The following is a 21,492-nucleotide window of genomic DNA, read 5'->3' as shown; positions in this document are numbered from 1 at the left end:
TGTTGTTGTTGTCAACAAAAGGACGTATTTTTTCATATAAACAAGATTTTTTTCCTCATCTTATTTTCAGTTTCATGGTCTTGTAAAACTGTTGTTTAGCTTTAATGCTTGCTTCTGAATGTTTCATACCAGTGTTACGCACTCAGGTCTCTGCATCTCTAATCGGAGTTGGGGGTAATGTGTGCACTTTATAGTATGTAAAAAAAAAATGTATAATGTGCAATTCCTCGCTGGAGAGAATTTTTGCACTGACAGCAAGAGAAAGTCGCAGGTGAATGCAAATAATAAGGAAAATGACTCAGACTGTAATTGGAACATCTCTTTCAGTTTCCTGTTAAATAGGGCCAGAAGATAAATCCAGGAGAGCACAATATTCTCTGATGTATATTGCCTCTCTGCTGTACAACGGCATTTTTAGATTGTGTCAACATTTTTATTTTAGCTTGGATTTTACTAGTCTGATCTTAAACTTAAACCTGACACTAAATTCTAAAGCAGTTATTGTAAATTATACAAGAGTTTGCCGTTTTACATGCAGCCATTGGCCAGTTTCCTGCATCAATGCATTCTAAGGTTTTGATAAGTTACAATTTATATTATACTTTCATTATACTTTTGCTATAGTTTCAGATTGCTAGAGAAAATGTCAGTGATCCGTTTTCTCCAGCTGTAGAACTTAGACTAACAGAAATACCTCTGCCTTTACTTGTGGCTGCACACTGTCTTTCAGCTGGCTGCTATAAGGCCCCTATATTTTCCCTCTCCTAAAAGAACATCAAATTTCATGCAGTATTTGTGGTCATGAAAATAACAATACGTGATGTGGAAACTATAGATGCGTGACCCATCACTAACGATAAGGTGATGCTGCTTTAACACTGCAGTGGGTAAGCTATAGGCAGCTAATGACTTTAAAATTAAAAGCCTGACTAATAAACCAGCTAATATCCAATTAATCCAAAGAAAAAAAATGTGATTGTGGATTTGCATTTCGATCTGATAAACTTGTAACATCGTACATAAGTGATTAGTGCTGCTCACCTTATTTAACATTGGAGAAATTGACACCCCCATTCAGTTGAAGGAGTATAGATTCTTCCACTTTATTTCTCACTGAAGAGTGTGGAAGTTGACTTTAAATCAGAAAAAGATTACATTTCTGAGTTTCTGAATAGTTGGTTAATTCTAGTCAAGATGGAGATTGGAAGATTCAGATCACCAGCCGATTTCTTGGCCCAATTCTAGAATTTATCTTGATTGACTACAACCTCTGAGTGAAAAGAAGCCAGCTAGTGCTAAGAAAATGGGTCAGGCCAGTTTTTTTCCCCTTCCTATAAAAGAAGAATGTGATGTTAAATGAAAAATCTTGGTGGAACTAAACAGTGTCTGGTAGGTATTATATTTTGCATAGGTAAAAATGACCAGCAAAAAATTTGACCTGAAAAGTGAAATATTTTATTTTGCGAGATAGAATTTTCATTAAAACATCTGGGTGCTCTACACATCACATTCCAATACTAAGCTTGACCTTCGAATAACTTGACACATATTTTAGAGCTATTTGAGATTGAGTGATTCTTTTCTTTATCTTAGGAGAAAAAAAAACATAAAGAGACTTTTCTCAGACCACATGTAAAAAAACAAAACAAAAAAAAACAGCCTGGGTTGATTTATTTTCATTAACCCTGTGCCTGTTTCAATCATGAAGAAGAAGAGACAAAGGCGGGCCAGGTTGCAAAACAAACTGTTAAAGCTAAGTGGAGGATAGAAGTAGATAATCATGGACCAGAACCTGTGAGACGATGCAGAACACTGGACCCTGGAACAGACGTTCACCTTCCAGCAGGCCAATGACTCTAAACATACAGCCTTAGCTACAATGGAATTATTTAGATCAAGGCATATTCATGTGTTAGGATGGCCCAATCAAAAGACAGATGTAGATCTAATTAAGAAACCTAAGACTTGATCCTCAACAGGTAGCAAACATTGTCCAGAAAATCATAGAACACTGTGGAATTTGATTTAAAAACTTTCAGTGTCTGCATAAGAATCGGAAAACAATAGCAGAGCATGAAAAACACATTTCGCTGTCAATATTTTTTCATCTATTTACTTGTTTGACCAGCATCCATCTTCCTTTCATCCATATTTCCTTTGTTTGTGACAAATTTTCTTCCTTTCTTCTGGCATTTTTTTCATTCAATTATTGATTCTCTTACATATTTAAGGTTTAGAACTGATTTTGAATATGTCTTATATGATTGGATTTAATTGACCTTTTTTTCTGAAGCCCAATTCTTTGTGAATTGGTGCTAAATAATTAAACTGATTCAAATTGAATTTCATTCGTACATTTGTTCCTTCCTTTGTTTCCTTTGTCCTTTATTTCTTTCTAATTCTGTCTCCCCTTCCTTTCTTCTATCGTTCTGGCATTTCTTGGTCATTTATTTTTGCTTGTTCTGTGCTTTTTTTCTTGCCTCCATCGTCTGTTCTTTACTCTTTTAATTACATCTTCCCTTCCTTCTGTGCTTCCTTTGGTGATCTCGTCCATCATTCCTTTCTTCTTTCCTTCATTCCTTTCTTTTTGTCTAGGTTCCCTTCATCGTTCCTTCCAACCTTTTTCCTCCTTTACTAATTTCCCTTTTTCCAATTGTTTCCTCCACCTTGACATTTTTTTTCATTCCTTCCCATTTTTGTTTTTATGTCCACTCTTCATCCCTTTTGTCTTTCTTTCATTCTACGCTTTGTCCTTTCCCTCTTCTCTTCCCCATGTTGCACTTGTAAAACCTGACTACTAAGGATAACTGATATTAACAAGCTTTTCTTTATATACAAAATGGAATAAAAAGCTCTGATGAACAGAGTCTGGGAAAGACAGGAATTTTGGCAAATCCAATGTAAGAACTCTTGCATGTGCACTCTGATGGAGTTTGAGATATTAAAAAGAAGAATTGGCCAAAACTGTGACAAGAAAAGAAAAAGCTGGTACATAGCGGTACGCTTGCATCTTTGAAATAAAACGTAAAACCTAATAAATGTTTGTGTGCGTGTGCAGCCCTCCACACACGCCGCACACAGATGCAGTCTTGATGCGCTGCAGCCGCTCCTCCTCATTATGTAAAAGGCATTGACGTTCACATTACTGTCAGAGTTCTGAGGTGTAGAGGATAGCTGACCGAGACGCGCTCACATAAATGTGATCAGCAGGGCAGATTCAGTGAATGTGTCTTGTCATGAAAACAGAGGCGTGTGGCTGATGGATTTAAATAAACGCACTCATAAAAGTGTCACACGTGGCAGACGCATAACGTGAAGACAGTCTGATTTGATGCAGCATACGCTCATGAAACAGATGAGGTCTTCACTGAGCTAGTGTTGGGAATGCTAATATGTCATTAATTATGCCTTGGCAAATAAGCACATTTTCCACCAAATGTAACTTCATTTTTTTTTTTTATTTTGTACACCATGTTTCACAGTTGCATAGTCTTATTTTGTATATGTGAAAGCTAGCATTGAGAACCAGATGATGAAACATGCACATGGATCCATCCTCATCGCTTGTCATGATCTTATCATATTGACGATATCATTGGTAAAAATGGGCAAAGGTATGGCCCATTTTTTTTGTTTCTCCAACAGTTTTGACAGACGTACAATCTTAGGTTCTGTCTTGTTTAGAATTCTGTTCAATATTATGGTCGGCTGCCAACAAATCGGATTTGTCAAGGTGGCAGGTATTCCAAAATAAGGCTGCTCGCTTAGTGTTAAGATGTCCTTTTTCTACAAGTATTATTAAAATGCACTGCACTTTATTGTGGCCTCTCCTGAAGGTTAGGTTGCAGTATATATATATATATATATATATATATATATATATATATATATATATATATATATATATATATATATATATATATATATATATATATATATATATATAATTTTTTTTTTTTTAAACAAAATCATACTAACAGGGAGACCTGAATCTTTTTATGAAAAGCTTATTTATTCTGATCAGATACATAATCATTTTACCAGCTGAATTATGTGCATATCATATGTTAATGTCAAATTGTCCTACATGCATTTGAAAAATGTTGTATTGTTTAATTGGACACTAGGAAGATTAGTAACCACTTTGGTGGAAACTAACGGGCATCCTAATAAATAAGCAAATAAATATTAATTCTTGCACCATTTACATATATGACCCAGAGTCCTGGGTCCTGTCTTCCACTCTCTACTTTTCAGCTCTTCCCAGATTTTTTTTAATCATATTCCTTCTGAAAGATCTAATAAAGGCTCTGTTTTAGTTTTCTATTAGAGGCCACTAAATTTGTTTTTAATATCCTGGTTCATTTGGACTGCAGGACCCTTTTCCAGAAACTGGGGTAGTCTTCTGGTGCCAATATTACCCCTTGCACATTTCCACTACATTTCTAAACATTACTGCTTAACCTTTTCTGTAATAGATTTTAAATTATCAGACCTCTTATAGCCCTCTGTTCAGAAGAGATGGGAGGTGTTCCTCCATTGAAGAGCTGTATTCTGAGACCCAAATACAATCACAATGCGTCATGAATCCATAACCACTTTTAATTCAATAAACAAAAAAAAAAATTAATTGTAAGGATGCTGTGTGTTGTTTATGCTTTATATTTTTTATTTCCAGAAAATCTATTTATAATCAGGTTTTATTCATGAAATATGTGTGAATTCTCTGACATTGAGGTGATTATAATATAACCCGGCTGGAGCTTTCTTTCCTCTCCTCTCGCCTCTAAAGAACAGTTGGTGTTGGAGAAACCTGAAAAAAAAAACTGTTACACCTTGTTATGGGCTTTTCCAGTGACTCTATATGAGTCATAAATTGTAAACGCTGATGGAATAATTGGGTACAGTTTTAACGCTTAAAATCAAAGATGTGTACTCTCCCACACAGCAGCTGAGCAAGGCATCTGGCAACACTGCTGCAGTGGGAGGAGTTACCCAAGCAGCTTCTGTGGGGGTAATCACCCTCTTTTAGACTCCACAGTGAAAAGGCTTACAAAAGAACGGTGTAAGTAATGAAATGATCTGGGAAAATAACTTCCTGGTAAAATAAGTCTTGGGTCTTGTAGACGCCACACAGCTTAAGAAGACTGGCAGGACGCTTGGAAAAGAAATAAGTTCACTGCGTCACTGATATTCAGATAGTTAGCTGTGGTCACAACCGGCTTATACAGATTATTATCCTTTATGTGACGTCAAACCCACCTGATGTGTTGACTTGTTGAAAAGCTCAATCTTTGTTTCTTTTGACCAAAGCATACAGTTCCAGTTAAAGTCCCCGATAGACTTTAACCAACATTTTTTTTATGTTTGTACTGGTAGGAGAGAGAAAGTGTCTAAGGAGAGCTGGTGACCCCATTAATCCTCTTCTTCCTGCAGTTCTCAGGCATTGGGAATTTGTTATACTTTTCTTACAATCCTGCTTTTTGCATTGAGGGCCAAAATTGTCAGACTGACAGCACATGGGGGCACAAAAATGACCTTCTTTTAAATAAAAATGGCCTGAATTTATGTAGCGCCTTTCTAGTCATACTGACCACTCAAAGTGCTTTACACTATAGCCCTATTCACCCAATCACTTGTTCATACACAGAGGATTGTCTATAAAAATGTCCTCCTAAAAGATAAAAAAACAATCTCCTATGCCTAAAAGCCAGATTTACACCATTCTAAAACTGTGGTGAGGGGCCACAGAGAATCGTTCAGAGGGCCACAAACGGCCCACGAGCTGAACTGTGGACATCCCTTTGGATCTGTCAGTGGTTCCAAATACAGTTCTTCTGGCACTAGAGATTTTGGTCAAAACAGATTTTGTGCATTTGACCCAAAAAGACTGTATGCTGAAGGAATTACATATTTAGTAAGTAAGTAAAGTTTATTTCTATAGTTTATTATAGAAAATGGTGAATCCTAAATCGTCATTGTACAACAACATGTGCATTTTGTAACAATTTTAAATGTTTGTCTCAAGGGTAAAGATGGTGAAGGGAAATAATGCTAATTAATAATAAGAGGCTGAATGATCTGATCTTCTTCCCGTTGGAAGATAATAGCTATTTGTGCAAGTGTTTGATTATTGACCTGGATGAGAGCCACTTCCACTGATGAGTCAATGAGCAGATGTGTCAGTGGGGTGTGTGTTAGGGAAAGGTAATTTATTTTTAATGGGGGATTCAGCAGGAAGTAGGCTCTCCAAAGGACCCCTCTTAACAGCGCTAAATATAGCTTTAAAAAGATGTTAGGTTTGGGATTTTTGTGCAGACAGGGGGAAAAAAAACGATCTTTATGGTGTGTTACACACGGTTTCTTCTGTATGTTTGTGTTTGAAAATATGAAATGAACTATATACAATCATAATTATAATTCCATAAAAAACTTTTTAGATATTGACCTAAATGTTAACAAATGATCTTTGATGGCTGACCTACCTTTTTCAGTTATTAGAATAAATGCCTGTTAATGGACCTCCAGCAGTCCTTTCATTCATTACTAGAGCATAAATTTACCATTGAAAACAGCAAGGCAATATTGTGCTGCCTTAAAAACATGTTCTGCTTACATTTTTATTAAAAGAACGTGTAGTTAAAATTTCTAATTTAGATAAGAAAAAGTCCAGTTTTGATGGAAATTGTGTGCTCCAGCATTTAATAAGGATTTGAAAATATCTCCCAACAGAAACATTCGTTTAATTTTAAAATCAATTAAATTGTTTATATTTTTGCCCCAAAATAACGATACGAAAACAAAACCTGGCCGCTAACGTTACTCTGGCTCTTTGAGGTCACGTTGAAGCCAGCGGTGTTTGACTAATCCACAGATTGGAGGTCAAATGGCAGTTTTCAAACTGCACCAGTGCTGCCGTCTGTCGTCAAAGAAACCTCGTGACTGTGACCATCGTGTCATTTTTTCTTAGAGCGCCTGTGTGTTTGTCCGCTGGTTACTTTGGAGAAGGAGAAACCGGTTTGTTGTGATGCCATCTTCAGTCGTAACCTCATCCTGCCTTTAGAAGCAAAGACCATTTCAGAGTGAAATACAAACACCTGCATGTTGCCACAGAAAGAAGAAGACAGAGAAGAATGTCTCTCCGGTAGCCCAACGTAAACAGTAGAAGAAGAAAAAGACAGATGTTTCGATCCTCACTGTTAAATATGAGGCTCACTAGAACGAAACGCGCTGCTTTAGCAACTCTGAGTCGCTCCTCCATAGTTTGACTCCATGTCACACGTATCTCCGCCGTGCTTCTCTCCACTCCTGTGTTTTCATCTGAGAAGAAGAATTCCCTTGTTTGTGTCCTAGTTTGGGTTTTGTTTAGTTTTAGTTTGGACTTTTTGAGACTTTTCCCTTACTTAGCCCGCCACTCCTCTGCCATTCAGCCATTAACCAATCAGTTCAGTTCATTTCCGGTCACCACCCCCCTCCAGATCAGCTCCACCTGTTGCAGGTAATTAGTTTTCAACTCCGGTCACATGTTCATCCACCTACTTATACACGCCTCAACCTACTCTTCTCTGCCAGATTATTTTGAGCCATTCAGTCCACTAGTCCAGCGTTTTCTGTTTGCCCACCTGTGATCTGACCCGATTTTGCCTCCTGATTGTCTGAGCCAGCCTGATCCCTGCCATACCTGATTACCTGCCTGTTTCCTGACCCTGGATTCTCTGAGCCTGCCTTATCCTAGTCTGTCCAGTTTTTGCCTGCCTGTTACCGGATCTGTATGTGTGCCCTGACTCTGCCTTTGAATCCTGTTTATGGACTGTTTAGGATTTCTGACTAGAATACCACCTGTACCTTTGAAAAAATATGCACAGTAGTTGGTTTTTTGTTGTTGTTTTTTTTTTACTGTTTTAGTAGTCTTGGAAATAATCAATGATGTCAGCTGCCTCATGGTTAACATAAGATGTCCAATACTGTTGTAAACTATAAATATCTGTAATAGCAACTTTTTTAAAACCCATGTGAGGAAAGTAAGAAAAGTGAATAAATGTGTCAAAAGACGCTGCTTCTCAGCCAAATATGCTGACAAATCGAAAGAAATATGTATGCCTATGAAGATTTAAAGCAACACATTGCATCAGAAAGTCTCTAATGGCATACTTTGGATGGAGGAGGGCTTGAAAATGAAAATATGCAAATAACCCTAAATTTGCTGTTTCGCACCTCAGGGCAGTTCCAGAAAATGTGTTTCAAGGCCTGCCAGACTCCTACACAAATTCTGGTAAAATGTTACTGCTGTGTTGCAAGGATGAAGCTGGTAAATCGCTCAGCGATCACCCCAGGTTTATTTTGGATTTTTCTTTTTCTAAAACAGACACTGAAAGTTTGGTATTTTTTCTGTTCTATTCCAAAATCGGAAAAACTTTCAATGTTACTGTATATATAGTGCCAACCTTTCCTGTATTCGCCTTTCTTTAATTTGAAGTACTAAACATTATAATGCAGAAAACAAAGTAAATGCAGTGTACAGACAAAATAAAATGAAAAACACTGCAAATATGGCTCACTGTTTAGGCTAGAACCAGATCTTAGGAACATGGAGTGCACTCAAAGAGTTTTAGGTTTAAGTCCAGCTGCCCTTGGGCAAGGGACTTAACCAAAGGGTGACTATAGATTCATTAGCAGTGTATGCATATATGTGCGAGTGGGATTGGATGGTTGTGGCTATAGTATAACAGGAATTGAACAGTTGATGTCACTAAGATTGCACTATAGAAATGTACTAAAGTCAGTCTTTTTACATGTAAAGAAATAAGTAAACCATGATTTTTTTTGTTCTCATGAAATAGTTATAATTTTTAATATCAATATTAAACATTTATAATATGTAACATTGATTTATGAATATTAATATTTTTTGGCTTGACTTAAATGACTCAGTGAAATTCGCCAGAGTAAAGTTTGCCCCTCTTTTTCCTCCTGTGGGACGTTCCAGTGGTTTCTTGAATGATGGCCTGCTTCAAGTTAACCCGCAACTATCATGTTTGTTTTTTCAGAACCCAAAGTACAGCAGGACAGAGACATGATAAGGGTAGTATTTAATTATGAAACTCAAAGACTCAAAGAGAATATGCAATTGAGACAGCAGGCTGCTTCAGGCTGAATGGGCTGGAAGCAGAGAACTGAATGGTAGATACAATATCCATGGAAGGCTTAGATCATACATGGAGCAGACAGGCAGAACATGGAAGACTGGTCCGAAGGGCTGTGTGAGAATGGAGGTCGAAAAACAGTCCAGGTTGAGTCCACCATCAGAGGGCACAAGAGGTGTCCAAGCGAGGGCAAGGCGTAACAGGAGAATCCAAAAAACGAGTAAACATGGTCAGAAACAAGAACAGCTACTTACTCAATGGCGTTCAACAATCTGGCAGGGACTGACTGAGAGAGGTATATATATATATATATATATATATACATACAGTATATACTCTATCCGAACTTTGAAATAAATCCAATATATTTGCTAACTGTTAGAATTTTGTATTCAATTTCAAAGGTTTCCATAGTTCCTTTAGTGTTTCCGGAACCCATTTGAAATTGGTCAGGGCCATCAGGAAAATCTTGCAATACCACCACCCAACACACGTGCACACACCTAAATCACCAGCATTTTCCTGATCACACAACTGATTTGTGTCAAATGATACCAACTTAACCATTCTTTAGGTACCTGAATCTATTATTTTCCCATAGGCTGTGGTCATGAGCATGGTAAATATAGCCGCCATAGATGTTACAGTTACATTTTATTTGTATTTTAGCACACGCCCTGGATTTATTTCCACTTGGGATCAGTATGTTACAACTAACACAATAGAGTATCAACAGAATGTAACTAGTCTAAAAAGAAACATCAAACTCACCCCAGCTCTAAATATTCCAGAAGAAGTGTCTATCCTTAAAGCACCCACTGTGGTCAAAATATCCCTGTGTGCTTCATTAGTGTTGAGGTTTTACCAACAATAAAACGTACAATGCCAGCAAATGTTAAGCGAACTGCAGCTGCTGTCCCCCGGCGCTGACCGTGAACCCTCTGGGGAAGCTTAAGAAGAAAGGTTAGCTGGTCCGGCAGACCTTTCTACGTGAGCTTCCCAAGCCACGTGGTTCACCTAGATGCTATGCTGCTGTACTGGAGACTGACAGGCCTGGACGTTTTGCTGCTGACAAATATGCTGTGGGAGATTTTGACTTTACAAATACCTTTGACATCCATGAATCGGTGTTCAAAAAGTTCCTGGAATACGCAATCCGATAAGCAGCACTGTCCTAGATAAAGCAGTTATCTCTATGTGCGGAGACATAATGTTGACTAATTTTATGAAGGTAACTTGTGGTGTGCCACAAGGTTTTGTGCTAGGTCCTGCAACCTTTAATCCTGCTTTGACTACTACTCATAGTCTACCACACAAATGTGGTTTTATGACTCAAATAATATCTGCCAGGAGGAGATTGCATAGTTATTTTGGTTTGATTAGAGGTCATAGTCTATGTCAGAAGGCAAAACATCAGAACCAAAATAACCCTAACAGAAAATGTCAGTCGTTTCGGTTGCTCCCTGATTCAGTGGTTGACAAAGAAAGTAATTACACTTCACACTAAGACTTTGGAGAGTTTTAACACAGCGTACCCTTCTTGTCAAATAATTATTAAATAAATTACATTGTGATTAAACAAGGTTTGAGTCTCTCTATGATTTGGTTTATTCTATGATTCTGTTTATTTCAATATTTGAAAGAAATATACATCACCACTATAGAAATAGCTGCAATAAAATAACGGCTTGTTTTCAAGGATAAAAAGGAAATGCTGGCACAATGTGTGCTGGTACAACTTGGGGCTATGAATTGGCTTAGAGTCAGATTGACTTAGGAAGTAAACGTTGACTTTGAAACATCAGACACGAAAGTGAACACCAAATAACCCCCCAGGCAGGGATGAATTGACGTATGATTGGTGTTAAACGTCCTGAAGGTGACAACAAGATTTTGTACACCAAAAATGAAAGTAAGAAATTACCAAATCTGAAAGGTTACACAATTTTGAGGGGGGTGATATGACCACTTACCTTCTGAAGATATTTTTGTTTATTTGTTTTGTAATATAAGGAAGCACAAGTTAAAGGGAATGAAAAAATTGCTTTGATTCAACAATTTCTCTAATTTGTATTCAATAGTGTTTCTATCATCATTTACATTTAGTTGAAATATCATATCAACTAGGGATGGGTAATTATTGCATTGTTTATAGTAATTGTGGGTAAAAAAATGATGATAAGAATTTGGGGTTGTTGTGGTAACAATAAACCCAAATTAACACCAGAAAGAGATGGGTTTGTGCCTATTACATAACAGATCTAATGTTTGTAGAGCAGTGTTTGTGTTTGGGAGCCTCCGACCTCATAATGTGACAGATGTTTTACCAAATTCTAAAGAATGTAGGGAATTTTCAAATATTCTTTTGCCACCCTCATCATTATACAATAAATACCACTAAATATTTTAGGGCCAAAGTGCAGATCTCTATGTCCTCTGAAAAAAGCAAAGAAAAAGACAAACCTACAGTATTTTCTCTTTCAAACTGCCTGACACTGTGTCCTTGACAAGACTTCTTATTAGAGACTTTTGCTTTTTAATCCAAAATTTGTAAGAAAAAATAAAATAAAAATAATGAAAGAAAATTGTGCTATTGAGAGGATTTTACTCCTTGAACTTGTGTGTACTTGTGAATGCAGCCTGATGTTTGGTTCAGAGCGGTTTGTGGATCTTGCGATTGCTTTCCCTGGATAAAGAAATTACCTGTCTATAGACTAGTATTAAGTGATACTTCACTGCTCGGTTAACACCTCTAGCTAAAACTAATGTGTGTGCTTACTGCTGCAATTAGCCAGGCAAGGACATTTAGGTAAAACTGTGGGGATAAGGACTTCAGCCGGAAAAATGTTCCCTCCTTGTTGCACAAAAGCCCACTGGGCATCTAATGGAACAAAATCACCCAGTTATTGATTGCTATGTGAAGATTGCATTTGGCTCCCCTGGTGTTCGTCCTCAATATCTCTTGCCCCATCTGTTTTTATTGAGTTTGGGTCAGTCTTCTGCAACAAGACCTCCTCCATGCAATATTGCCTCCTCTGTCATCATCACCTGTGTGACAGGCCAGCACTGTTAACGGTGGTCCAGAGCAGGGAAACCCACAGTGGATGGGACCTCTTGACATGCTCTCTCACCACCTGATGGATGTGTTTTAGGGGTGTGCCTGCCACAGAATTTTTACAGCAGTAATTTTGCTTAATGACCTGGTAGAATTTTGTTGGGAGGCTGGGGAGGGAGACGAGGGCAAAGGGGCCGAGAACCCCCATTAGGGAAGACCCCATGGTCACTGTGTGAAACTGCAGGGCTGATTTCTTTTATCCCCAGCCTCCCTTTGCAGCAGAAAATAGCCTGCAAGACAGACGGAGACAAACTGCCCTCTAACAATCCATTCGGCTTTGTACTAGCACCAGGTGAGAAAGTTGGGATTACAGGACCTCCCAGCTCTTCATCCTTTAATTATCAGCCACAGTTTCCATTTGTTCTCCCTGTCTGTGCATATCCCTTTGTCTAACAGGGTCACTAACCCTAACCCTTAACCTTCATTAGTCCTTAATCAAGCTCTCCCTTGATTAGATAAGGGGTGAGCAGGTTAGTCAGAAGAAGGTTACAGAGAGAGTTTGGATGGGATCTTTGGATTTCCTTTCATTGCAAAAGTGTCATCAAAGTTGTCAGCACGAATTAGCAAAGATAAATCAACATGATTCTCACTATGAAACAATAGCCTGAAGGAAATGGCCGGCAATAAGTTTGGAAACATTCAGAGACCAGTTAGTTGTATTGGGTAAAAATACAGGCAAATGGCCAATGTTCTCAGGAGCCATTCTTTTTAAGTGAAATATGATACAACATGTATTATAAAAGCAAAAGAAATGACTCGGTGCCTGGCACACAAATGTGAAGTTAATTGACTTCCATTCCTAATCCATAAAGTTTAATATGACGTTGATCCAGCCTATGTCTCTTTAACAGCTTCAACTTATCTGGTTACGCTGTCCACAAAGTCGGGGAGTGTTTCTCAGATTTTATGCCATTCTTCCAGAAGTGCATTTGTGAGGTCAGAAACAGATGTTGGACAAGATAGCCTTGCATACACTCCGCTCTAATTCATTCCAGGGGTACTGTATCTGGTTCAGATTAAGGGTTTCCAGAGCAAATTTACGCATTAATCTTTGTATGGACCTTGTTTCATGGGCTCACATGCAGTTATGTTGAACCAGGAAGGGGCGATGCCCAAACTGTTTCTACAAAGCTGAGGCCAAGAATGGAGCCTTGAGGCACGCTGCATGAGTGGGACTCTTTAATAAAACAAAATAAAAACAGCAGTTCTCCATTCTTAAAAGAAAGGAGTGTAATAATACGGTCAATAACTTAAAACCACTTTATTATTTTATTCAGTATTTGAACAGTTGTGTATTTTTTTTCTGTTTTAACCCACTGACTGACCACAGCGTGTTAACAATAGTTTTTAACAAAAGTAATATGTCTACTTCCATGTGTGGTCGAATAAAAATGAGACGGAGCTGACTAGACGGGCTCTTCCAGGGTCCAGTTAGCACCGCCCCTAGCCCCGCCCCTGAAACGTTACATAATCTCACTCTTAACCTTTAATAAAAGTTGAGATGTCTGGTTTTGATACAGATAAATGCTACTACTAAGGGACAAATAAAAGATCATTCCATTCTAAAATAAAAAAAATAAAAAACCTGTCTGGTGCAAAACATATTTCGTTCACTGCTGTGTAAACAAGGATCTGGTCCATCCAAATATACTCAGCAGCATTCCTATCTTTCTGGTTATTTTGCATTATATTTTCTTTAATGATTAACTTCAGCAGGAGTGCAGGTTGCTAGGTCTTCCTGCTTTTTTCTCCTCTAATTGTCAGCTTCAGTCTGGCTCCACTGTAACCTGTGTTATTATTAGCCACAAGAGACATCTCTACCATTACCACTAAAACAAAGGAGTATTGGAGGGTGATACGCTGCTTTGTTTCATTCCTTCACCAATTTGTAGCCGACGGAACTGTCAGCTGATCAACATTTTCCTGCATTGATTCATATCGCAGTGGAACGAAACGTAGCGTGGTTTAGAACTGCAAACCTGGGAAGCAGAGTCATCGGGTTAATTCAGACCGACAGAACTCATTGGGTTGTCTATGCCCATGAAGCTAATATTTAAACAGATAGCTTTAGCTTATGTTGTCTGGGAGGTTTACTACTTCTCCGTTGGACATACCGGAGCTTTACTGACCATTTTCAGTTTCTCTCAAATGTCAGTGTCCCAACGTCAACTTGTAGCGATGGGTACATGTGATTTGAGAAAGTAAATAAACCAGTCTATCAATGTTACTGCTTAGGTTGCTTAGGTTGCTTCAATGCGCACAAGTCATCTTCAGAGTGGAACTGCACCATTCTGATGGTAAGATCCAAGAATTAACCTGAATGAAATATCTCTGCGCAAAAGAAACATTTTGATTCACATCACAATAACACACATACCAGTTGCCATAGTAACTCAGATTCACCTCAACGCAGAGAATCCCTAAAGTATAATAGATCTGTGGATAATTTAATTTACTCAGCAACCTTGAAAGCACCAGTGAAGAGAAAAAAAAGTTAGGCTGGATTCCTAATGTGTACATGTTTTCATCAGATACAGAATGTGGTTAAAGAATGTTTGTTCATTATTACACGGTAAATTCTAATAAAATGGCTAAGTCGTCATTCAATATTAAGGACATAGTGTTGTGTAAAGAAATGGTTTCCAATGATTGTTGAGGCTTTTCACTGTGAGCAGCAGATGCACGACTGGCCGTGTGCTAAGTGTTGCTCGGCACAACGTGTGCATGGATGAGAGAGCAAGATGAAATGAGAGAGCAGGTTTTCACTGCAGAGTCATAGTCATCGCTGTTAGGCAGTGAGATTGTAGAAACATTGCGTGATATCATGTAAGGTACATTGTGGTGACACTGGTTTAGTTTTGTCAACACCGCAATTCCGAACTGCAGAAAACGACATCTTTTGCCCTGCATCACATCCACTTTCCCAGTCATCCACAGCAAAGGTGATGTTTCTTTTAGTAGCTAGTTTATTTTAGTATTTTTAGTATATAATTGTTCAGTGCTGAGGGGCACTCCCACTTCCACCCACATGCTTTACTCTCTGCTTGTGTCTGTTGCTCACATTAAGCAGCCTGTTTTGGGTATAATTGTTAGCATCAACTAAATGTCCAGGTTTAGACGGAGTAGTGTTAATCAAACTAGATTTAAAAGAACATAACAAAGGCACACCAATACTTTGCAAAGAGAGTTGTAACGCCTTAAAGTACCACTCGTGCTTCAGTCATAAATTAAAAAGTAGACAAAGGTTAGGGATTCAAAGAGTGCATGTAATGTAGGAGTAAAATAGAAGTAAAATCATAGTTCACATTAGTTATATTGATTTTTAAGGTCTGCTTAAGGCTGCTGAAAGTGCAGCCAAAAGTTGCAAAGGAGTGAGGATTTATTACAAATGTAGTGATAGAAAAAAAATCCAAAACAATGTCTAAGAGCCAGTAGCTTGGAGCCCTAACAGACTGGCAACCTAGCTTGGGATTTGAAAACACTTTGTGATGAATCCAACCTGCCTGTGATTGATCAGAGAGGAATAACATAGGTGACAAAAACTAATTAAAAGAAAACAGAAATTCTGATAGCATTAAGGGGTGGTTCACAATTCCCAACATTCCTACAAGTGTACAGAACAGTCTTTTTGGACTCCCCCACACCAGAAGTGTACCAAAAAATAAGTTGATTTTGGCAGACTCATTTTACCTGACACAAAGAACATATAATATATCACAGCAGTTAATAACATAGAAAAAAAATTAAATAAAAATCTTCTCTTTTACAGGTTAGAATAGTTTGAGTAGGAACACCAAAAACCTTGACATGGTACCATGGGACTCTCACATGGTACGTTGCTTTTATTTTTCTATAAAGAAAAAATGATTTTTTAAAACATGTAGAATGAAAAACCCACAATGTATAAGTATAAAAATGGAAAAAAAATAACTAGATAAAATAAAATATTATTTTTACAATTCTATAAAAATATAAGAATATATAGCCCTGGGCTCCAAGTGGAGGGGAGACAAGCAAGGCAAAAGAGCTTTGAGGCTCCAAAACACAGCATGGTCGGAGAGTTCAGAAACTATTTGGAATGAGTTAAAAAAGCAATTCGGAAACAGATTAAGTTGTGTTTTAAACTGCATATTTCAAGCAAATCTGTTTACTCACCCAAAGTGCATTCGTGACTGGTTCTGAATGGGGACTTTAAAGCAGGAAAACTCTCCTTTTTTCCCGTAATGTGCAGGTGTGCAAAATTCTGTTCCCCTGTCGCACAACATTGCCGTTATATGAGAGGCTGCTGTGCATTATCCTCACCAGTCCGCTATCCACTAACACTAACCTCACAGAACTCACAAGTGGTGAATTGGTGGTTCACAGCCCGGACACTGCGAGCTCATATCAACTCTGTATGATAAGAACTGACATAGTTTTTCATGACTGTATTCTGCACCTGCTATACTTGCATGGACAGAGCTGCAAACACTGAGCTACATAGCGCACTGCTAATTCCATCTCCTGTGTTTTCCCGCAATAGCAAGTTTGTCAAGTACGACAACAGCAAAATATGGTATAATACAAGGGTATGCTAAAAAAGGTAAACATTCAAAAAACACCAGGCCTTGAGTTAATAACTTTGAATGAACATTGATATGCCTCCCCAGACCAACAGCAACCCACAACCAACATTATTAAGCTGAACAATGTTGGAGACAGCGTAATGTTCACAATCAGCTTGTCCAGACACCTTCATATCTATCACATGAGCTCAGGGTGAATCTACTATCGTAGGCAAGTGCCAATTCTGCCAGTTCAGGTGTTCTCTGGTAAATGCTAGCTTCGTGGTGTCGGGAGGTGACTACAAGGCCTACTAGAGGATGTCAGGCCCTCAGGCCTCTGTTACATGTCTGCAGGACTTGTCGTGTTACCCTCTCTCCTTCAGTTGGTGGGGGCCGTATCACCACCATGCAAGACATTTAGGCTCCGTTCACACTGCAGGTCTTGATGCTCAATTCCGATTTTTTTTTTGTGAAATCGGATTTTTTTGCGTGTCCGTTCACATTTCCAAATATATGCGACTTGTATGTGATCTCCTGTGTGAACTCATTCGCCTAAGTGTCCCGCATGCTCAGTAGAGGACGCGATGACGTCATACGTAGCAAGCGTGCTCATTGTTTGCGGAAGTAAACATGGATCGTAATGCTGCAGCGTATCTTGCGTTCTTTGCGTTATTCTCCAACCGGAGGCAGCACATTACCACCGTTAGTGACATTTGTCAAGTATCAGTGACGTGTAGGTCGGATGAATGTGACCTGGCCATACAGACACAGGTCGCATTTGAAAAGATCAGATACGTATCGGATTCAGGACCACATATCAAAGCGACCTGGATCGCATTTGAAAAAATCCGATCTGTGTCGTTCAGACTGTCATGAAAAGATCAGATACAGGTCGCATATGGGCAAAAAAATCGGAATTGGGTCACTTCAGGCTGCAGTGTGAACGTAGCCTTAGAGACATTCTGAGATGAAGCTGTTTTCATTCAATGTGGAATAAAAGCTGATAATAGCGGTCTGCAGTCGGCCTGAGTTGTATGACTGAACCAATTGAACCAACCGTTGTACTACTGTATTTATGGCTTGTTGCCTGCCGTGCAAACGTCTAGCGACAACAAGCAAAAGTGGCAACTTTGAGACGCAATTAGCATTCGATGTGAACAAACCATTAGGAGGGGAAAATGGTCCATATATATATATATATATAATATACGAGAGTAATTGCACAGCGAGTGCAAGCCAGAGATACAGCACTACAATGGCACTATCTAGTTATCTAGTGACGCTTTCACTTAACTGCCACTGCAGTCTCTTCACTCCATTTTCTCCAGGCTTGGTCCTTTCTGGACTTGTCTCTGTATCAATAGTTGGTTGAGTCATACAACTCAGGTCAACCACAGGCTGCCACTATCAGCTTGTATTTCATGTTGAATGAAAACAGCTTTGTCTCCGCCGCAGTCCTTCACGCCACATCAGCGCCACAACCAGTTCCCGACTGGTTGTCGCAGTGCGACCGGGCGCAAAAGTTCAGATTTTTCAGCCACAGGAACTGACGCTTCGCATCCCTCGCAGGTGTCGTGTCACTCTGGCTTCGCTTTAACCACCAAAATCGTATCTTAAGTGGTCACAGATCTGTCTGACCTATAGAGTACTTCTTACAAAGGTGTTTGTGAAGAAACCCATCAGTTTTCTTTGTCCATTTCCTCCCTTGCTTTCAAATGGCTGAACCTTTGTGTTTTAGAGAAGCAGAATTCCAAAGGCTATTTTTGTGTCCGAAAAATGTTCTTTAAAATTACGTGGCTGTTTTCAAAAATAGTAAGAAGTAAGTTTCAAACGTTCAGGATTTAGGGGTTTCTGGTTTTAAAATGTCCCTCTTTAAATATAAAGTAACCATAATTAATAAACGTATAAGTGATGACACCTAAATTGTAAAATTATAAAACAACATTCAGCAATGATAACATGTGTGCTCGTAGTGACACTAACAAGGGACTCTTTACCAGATGGGCAACTTGTTATTGTTTACCTCCACCTGCCTGCAATCAATCACTCTAATTAATTCTAGAGCCTTTTCAATGGTGTCTGCAAAATGACATGCTCCTCTGCATCCTATTGGATAATCAGTGAAGGGAAACGTCTGCAGAGGCCCCTGGCGTATTGCTTCAAAAATCTCAGCTGGGAGTGTTTTTCCCCTCTCCCCATTCCCTCTAAACCAAGTGACACTAACTAATTGACTTGCAGGACAGCTTAATAAAAGTAAAAGCAGGGAGAGTCATCTAGCTGACTCATTACATAAGCTTAATCCTTTATAGTTAATTAACGTTTTTCCCTCTGTGTCAAACAAGGGGAAATTTAGAATGCTGTCAAAGGTAGTAATCCCTCCAGCTTTTCTGTCCGCCTGCTAGCTTTATACAGGGGCATTCTTAAGCTGATGATATGGATGAGCCAAATGCAGTCTTCACAGCGCTGAAATATTTATGCAGCCCAGAAACATCAAGTTGATAGTGCATTCACAATTTCCTGCTGAAGCACATTTACTCCCAGCCATGTGGCTTGTGCATTTTTTAAGCAGTGGCACAGTGTGTGGGTGAACGGGTGTTCCAGTGTGGGTGGTTATGCACTATGCCTTTGTGCGCCGTGTTTTTCTGTCTGTATTTTTGACTCGTGAAAATCCCACAGATTTGATTCCAGTGAATGGACCTGATGAAGATGGATTTGGACTCTGTTGCATAATAACCTTAGTACAATTACAGCTTGAGTAAGGGGAGAAGAAAAAAGGCGTAAAAAAAAGTGTTAAAGAACGGTGTCAATGGGCTTACAAAGGATTTTGGAAGCTGAAATAATGAATGTATATTTTATGTAATGGTGCAGTAGTTTTTTTTTTTTTTTGTTTTTTTTTTCAAATTACATCCAGTGCAGGTCTCAAGAAAAACATTAACACAGCTAGTGAGGTAATTAGATGTAACAATAAAATCCATCCAGTCGCCCATTCATTCATTTTCTATACCAACTTATTTTCCTGTGATCATGGAGAGGGAGCCATTCTAAATGTCAGTGGAGATGAGCTGTATACACAAATGCGTACACACCTTAGGAAATCTACATTATGTGGGAGGAACTGGAGTACCCAGAGAAAACCCGCACTTGCACAGAAATAACACCCACATTTGCACGAGAGAACATGCACATAAAGGAATCCAGCTGAGATTCAAATATTTACACATCATATCAGCCATTATAGAACATAATTTCAAGGATCTATTTAATTATTACCATGCATATGAGACGAATGCAGAATACTGTCAGAAAATAGTTCATCCAGTTAGCACTCTGGGAAAAGCAAGATCTGAAAATAAAAAAAAACACTCCAGTGAGGAAAAACAAATACAGCATAAATAAAATAAATCTATCATTTTGTTTATCTAATTTATTATAATTTTTTTTATTAAGACAGTACACATTAATCAACATTACTACGATATACGGCAATGTAAATATGCCGGAATTAGCACAATAGCTATATTTCATCCTATCTCCTAGGAGACAATTTTACTTTTAATGAAAAACCTGCTTTATTCGAGGATTATCTTCATTTGGAAAGCTTGTTGCTGTCTAAATGCAGTGTAAAGAATTGGGATTGCTGTAAGTGGTCCTTAATTCAATTCAGTTTTCAGTTCAATTCCATCTCAAGGCACTTTACAAAGTCATATCCAATCAAATCATATAGACAGATTGGTCAGAAGTTTCCTATCTAAAGAAACCCAGCAGATTGCTTTGAGTCTTTTACAAGCAGGATTCACTCCTCCTGAAAGAGCGTGTGGCCAAAGTGGACAGCCGTCTGCAATGTCGGTGGCTTTGCAGCAATCCCTCATACCAAGCATTCATGTAGCGACAGTCCTTATTTTTAATAGTTTCCAGATTTCCAGTTCACATGGATATACAGCATTGCGAGTTTATTAAAAATTGTCCTTTTAGAAGTTATTTTTAAAATCCTTGTTTTTGTATATCCGGCGCAGCTGTAAACAATGCAGAAAATCTCAGTTTTGGAAAATATCCTTGTTAACATGGACAGGACCACAAATAATACAACACTGACTGCTTCTATTTTCGTTGTTACAACTTTTGGTTTTACAATTACAATACAAACATAGAGATGGAGAGATGTCCCGGCATCTAATATTGTGATTCCACTGGTTCTATGTTCATATCCTAACAGTATTTTCTCTTTTCCTTTGTAGGTCATGGTACCAAGGGGGTGTTTGAACTTCTGGCAGGCTGGAGGAGAACTAGAGAAAACCTGCCATTCAAGGAACGTGTGGCAGATGCCTTTGCCGACGTGATGGTGTGCTACACTATGACCAGCTCACTCTACATCATCACCTTCGGCATGGGAGCGAGCCCTTTCACCAACATTGAGTCGGTGAAAATCTTCTGCCAGAGCATGTGTGTGGCCATCCTGGTCAACTACTTCTACGTGTTCTCTTTTTACGGCTCCTGCTTGGTGTTTGCTGGACAGCTTGAGCAGAACCGCTACCACAGTGTTTTCTGTTGTAAGATCCCCTCAGTGGAATACTTGGACCGCCAGCCCACGTGGTTTAAAACCATGATGAGTGACGGCCATGACCTGTCCACGCACCACGACAGTGTGCCGTACCAAAACCACTTCATCCAGCACTTCCTGCGTGAGCATTAC

At 38.8% G+C, this 21,492-nt stretch overlaps 1 protein-coding gene across 1 annotated transcript in view; it reads left to right on the top strand.

Moving 5' to 3' along the window:
- The window catches only part of ptchd4 (patched domain containing 4), a gene marked incomplete at its 3' end in the record, with an annotated part of 53,937 nt that extends 32,451 nt beyond the window's left edge, over positions 1-21,486 (top strand). The window contains exon 3 of the mRNA XM_036147092.1: positions 21,038-21,486. Within this exon, the coding sequence (XP_036002985.1) occupies positions 21,038-21,486 (449 nt within the window). The remainder of the gene's footprint in view (positions 1-21,037) is intronic.
- Positions 21,487-21,492: the final 6 nt, after the last annotated feature.

The sequence above is a fragment of the Fundulus heteroclitus genome, chromosome 15 (assembly GCF_011125445.2).
Source record: "Fundulus heteroclitus isolate FHET01 chromosome 15, MU-UCD_Fhet_4.1, whole genome shotgun sequence".
Lineage (NCBI taxonomy): Eukaryota > Metazoa > Chordata > Actinopteri > Cyprinodontiformes > Fundulidae > Fundulus > Fundulus heteroclitus.
This window is presented reverse-complemented; position numbering and strand designations above follow the sequence as displayed.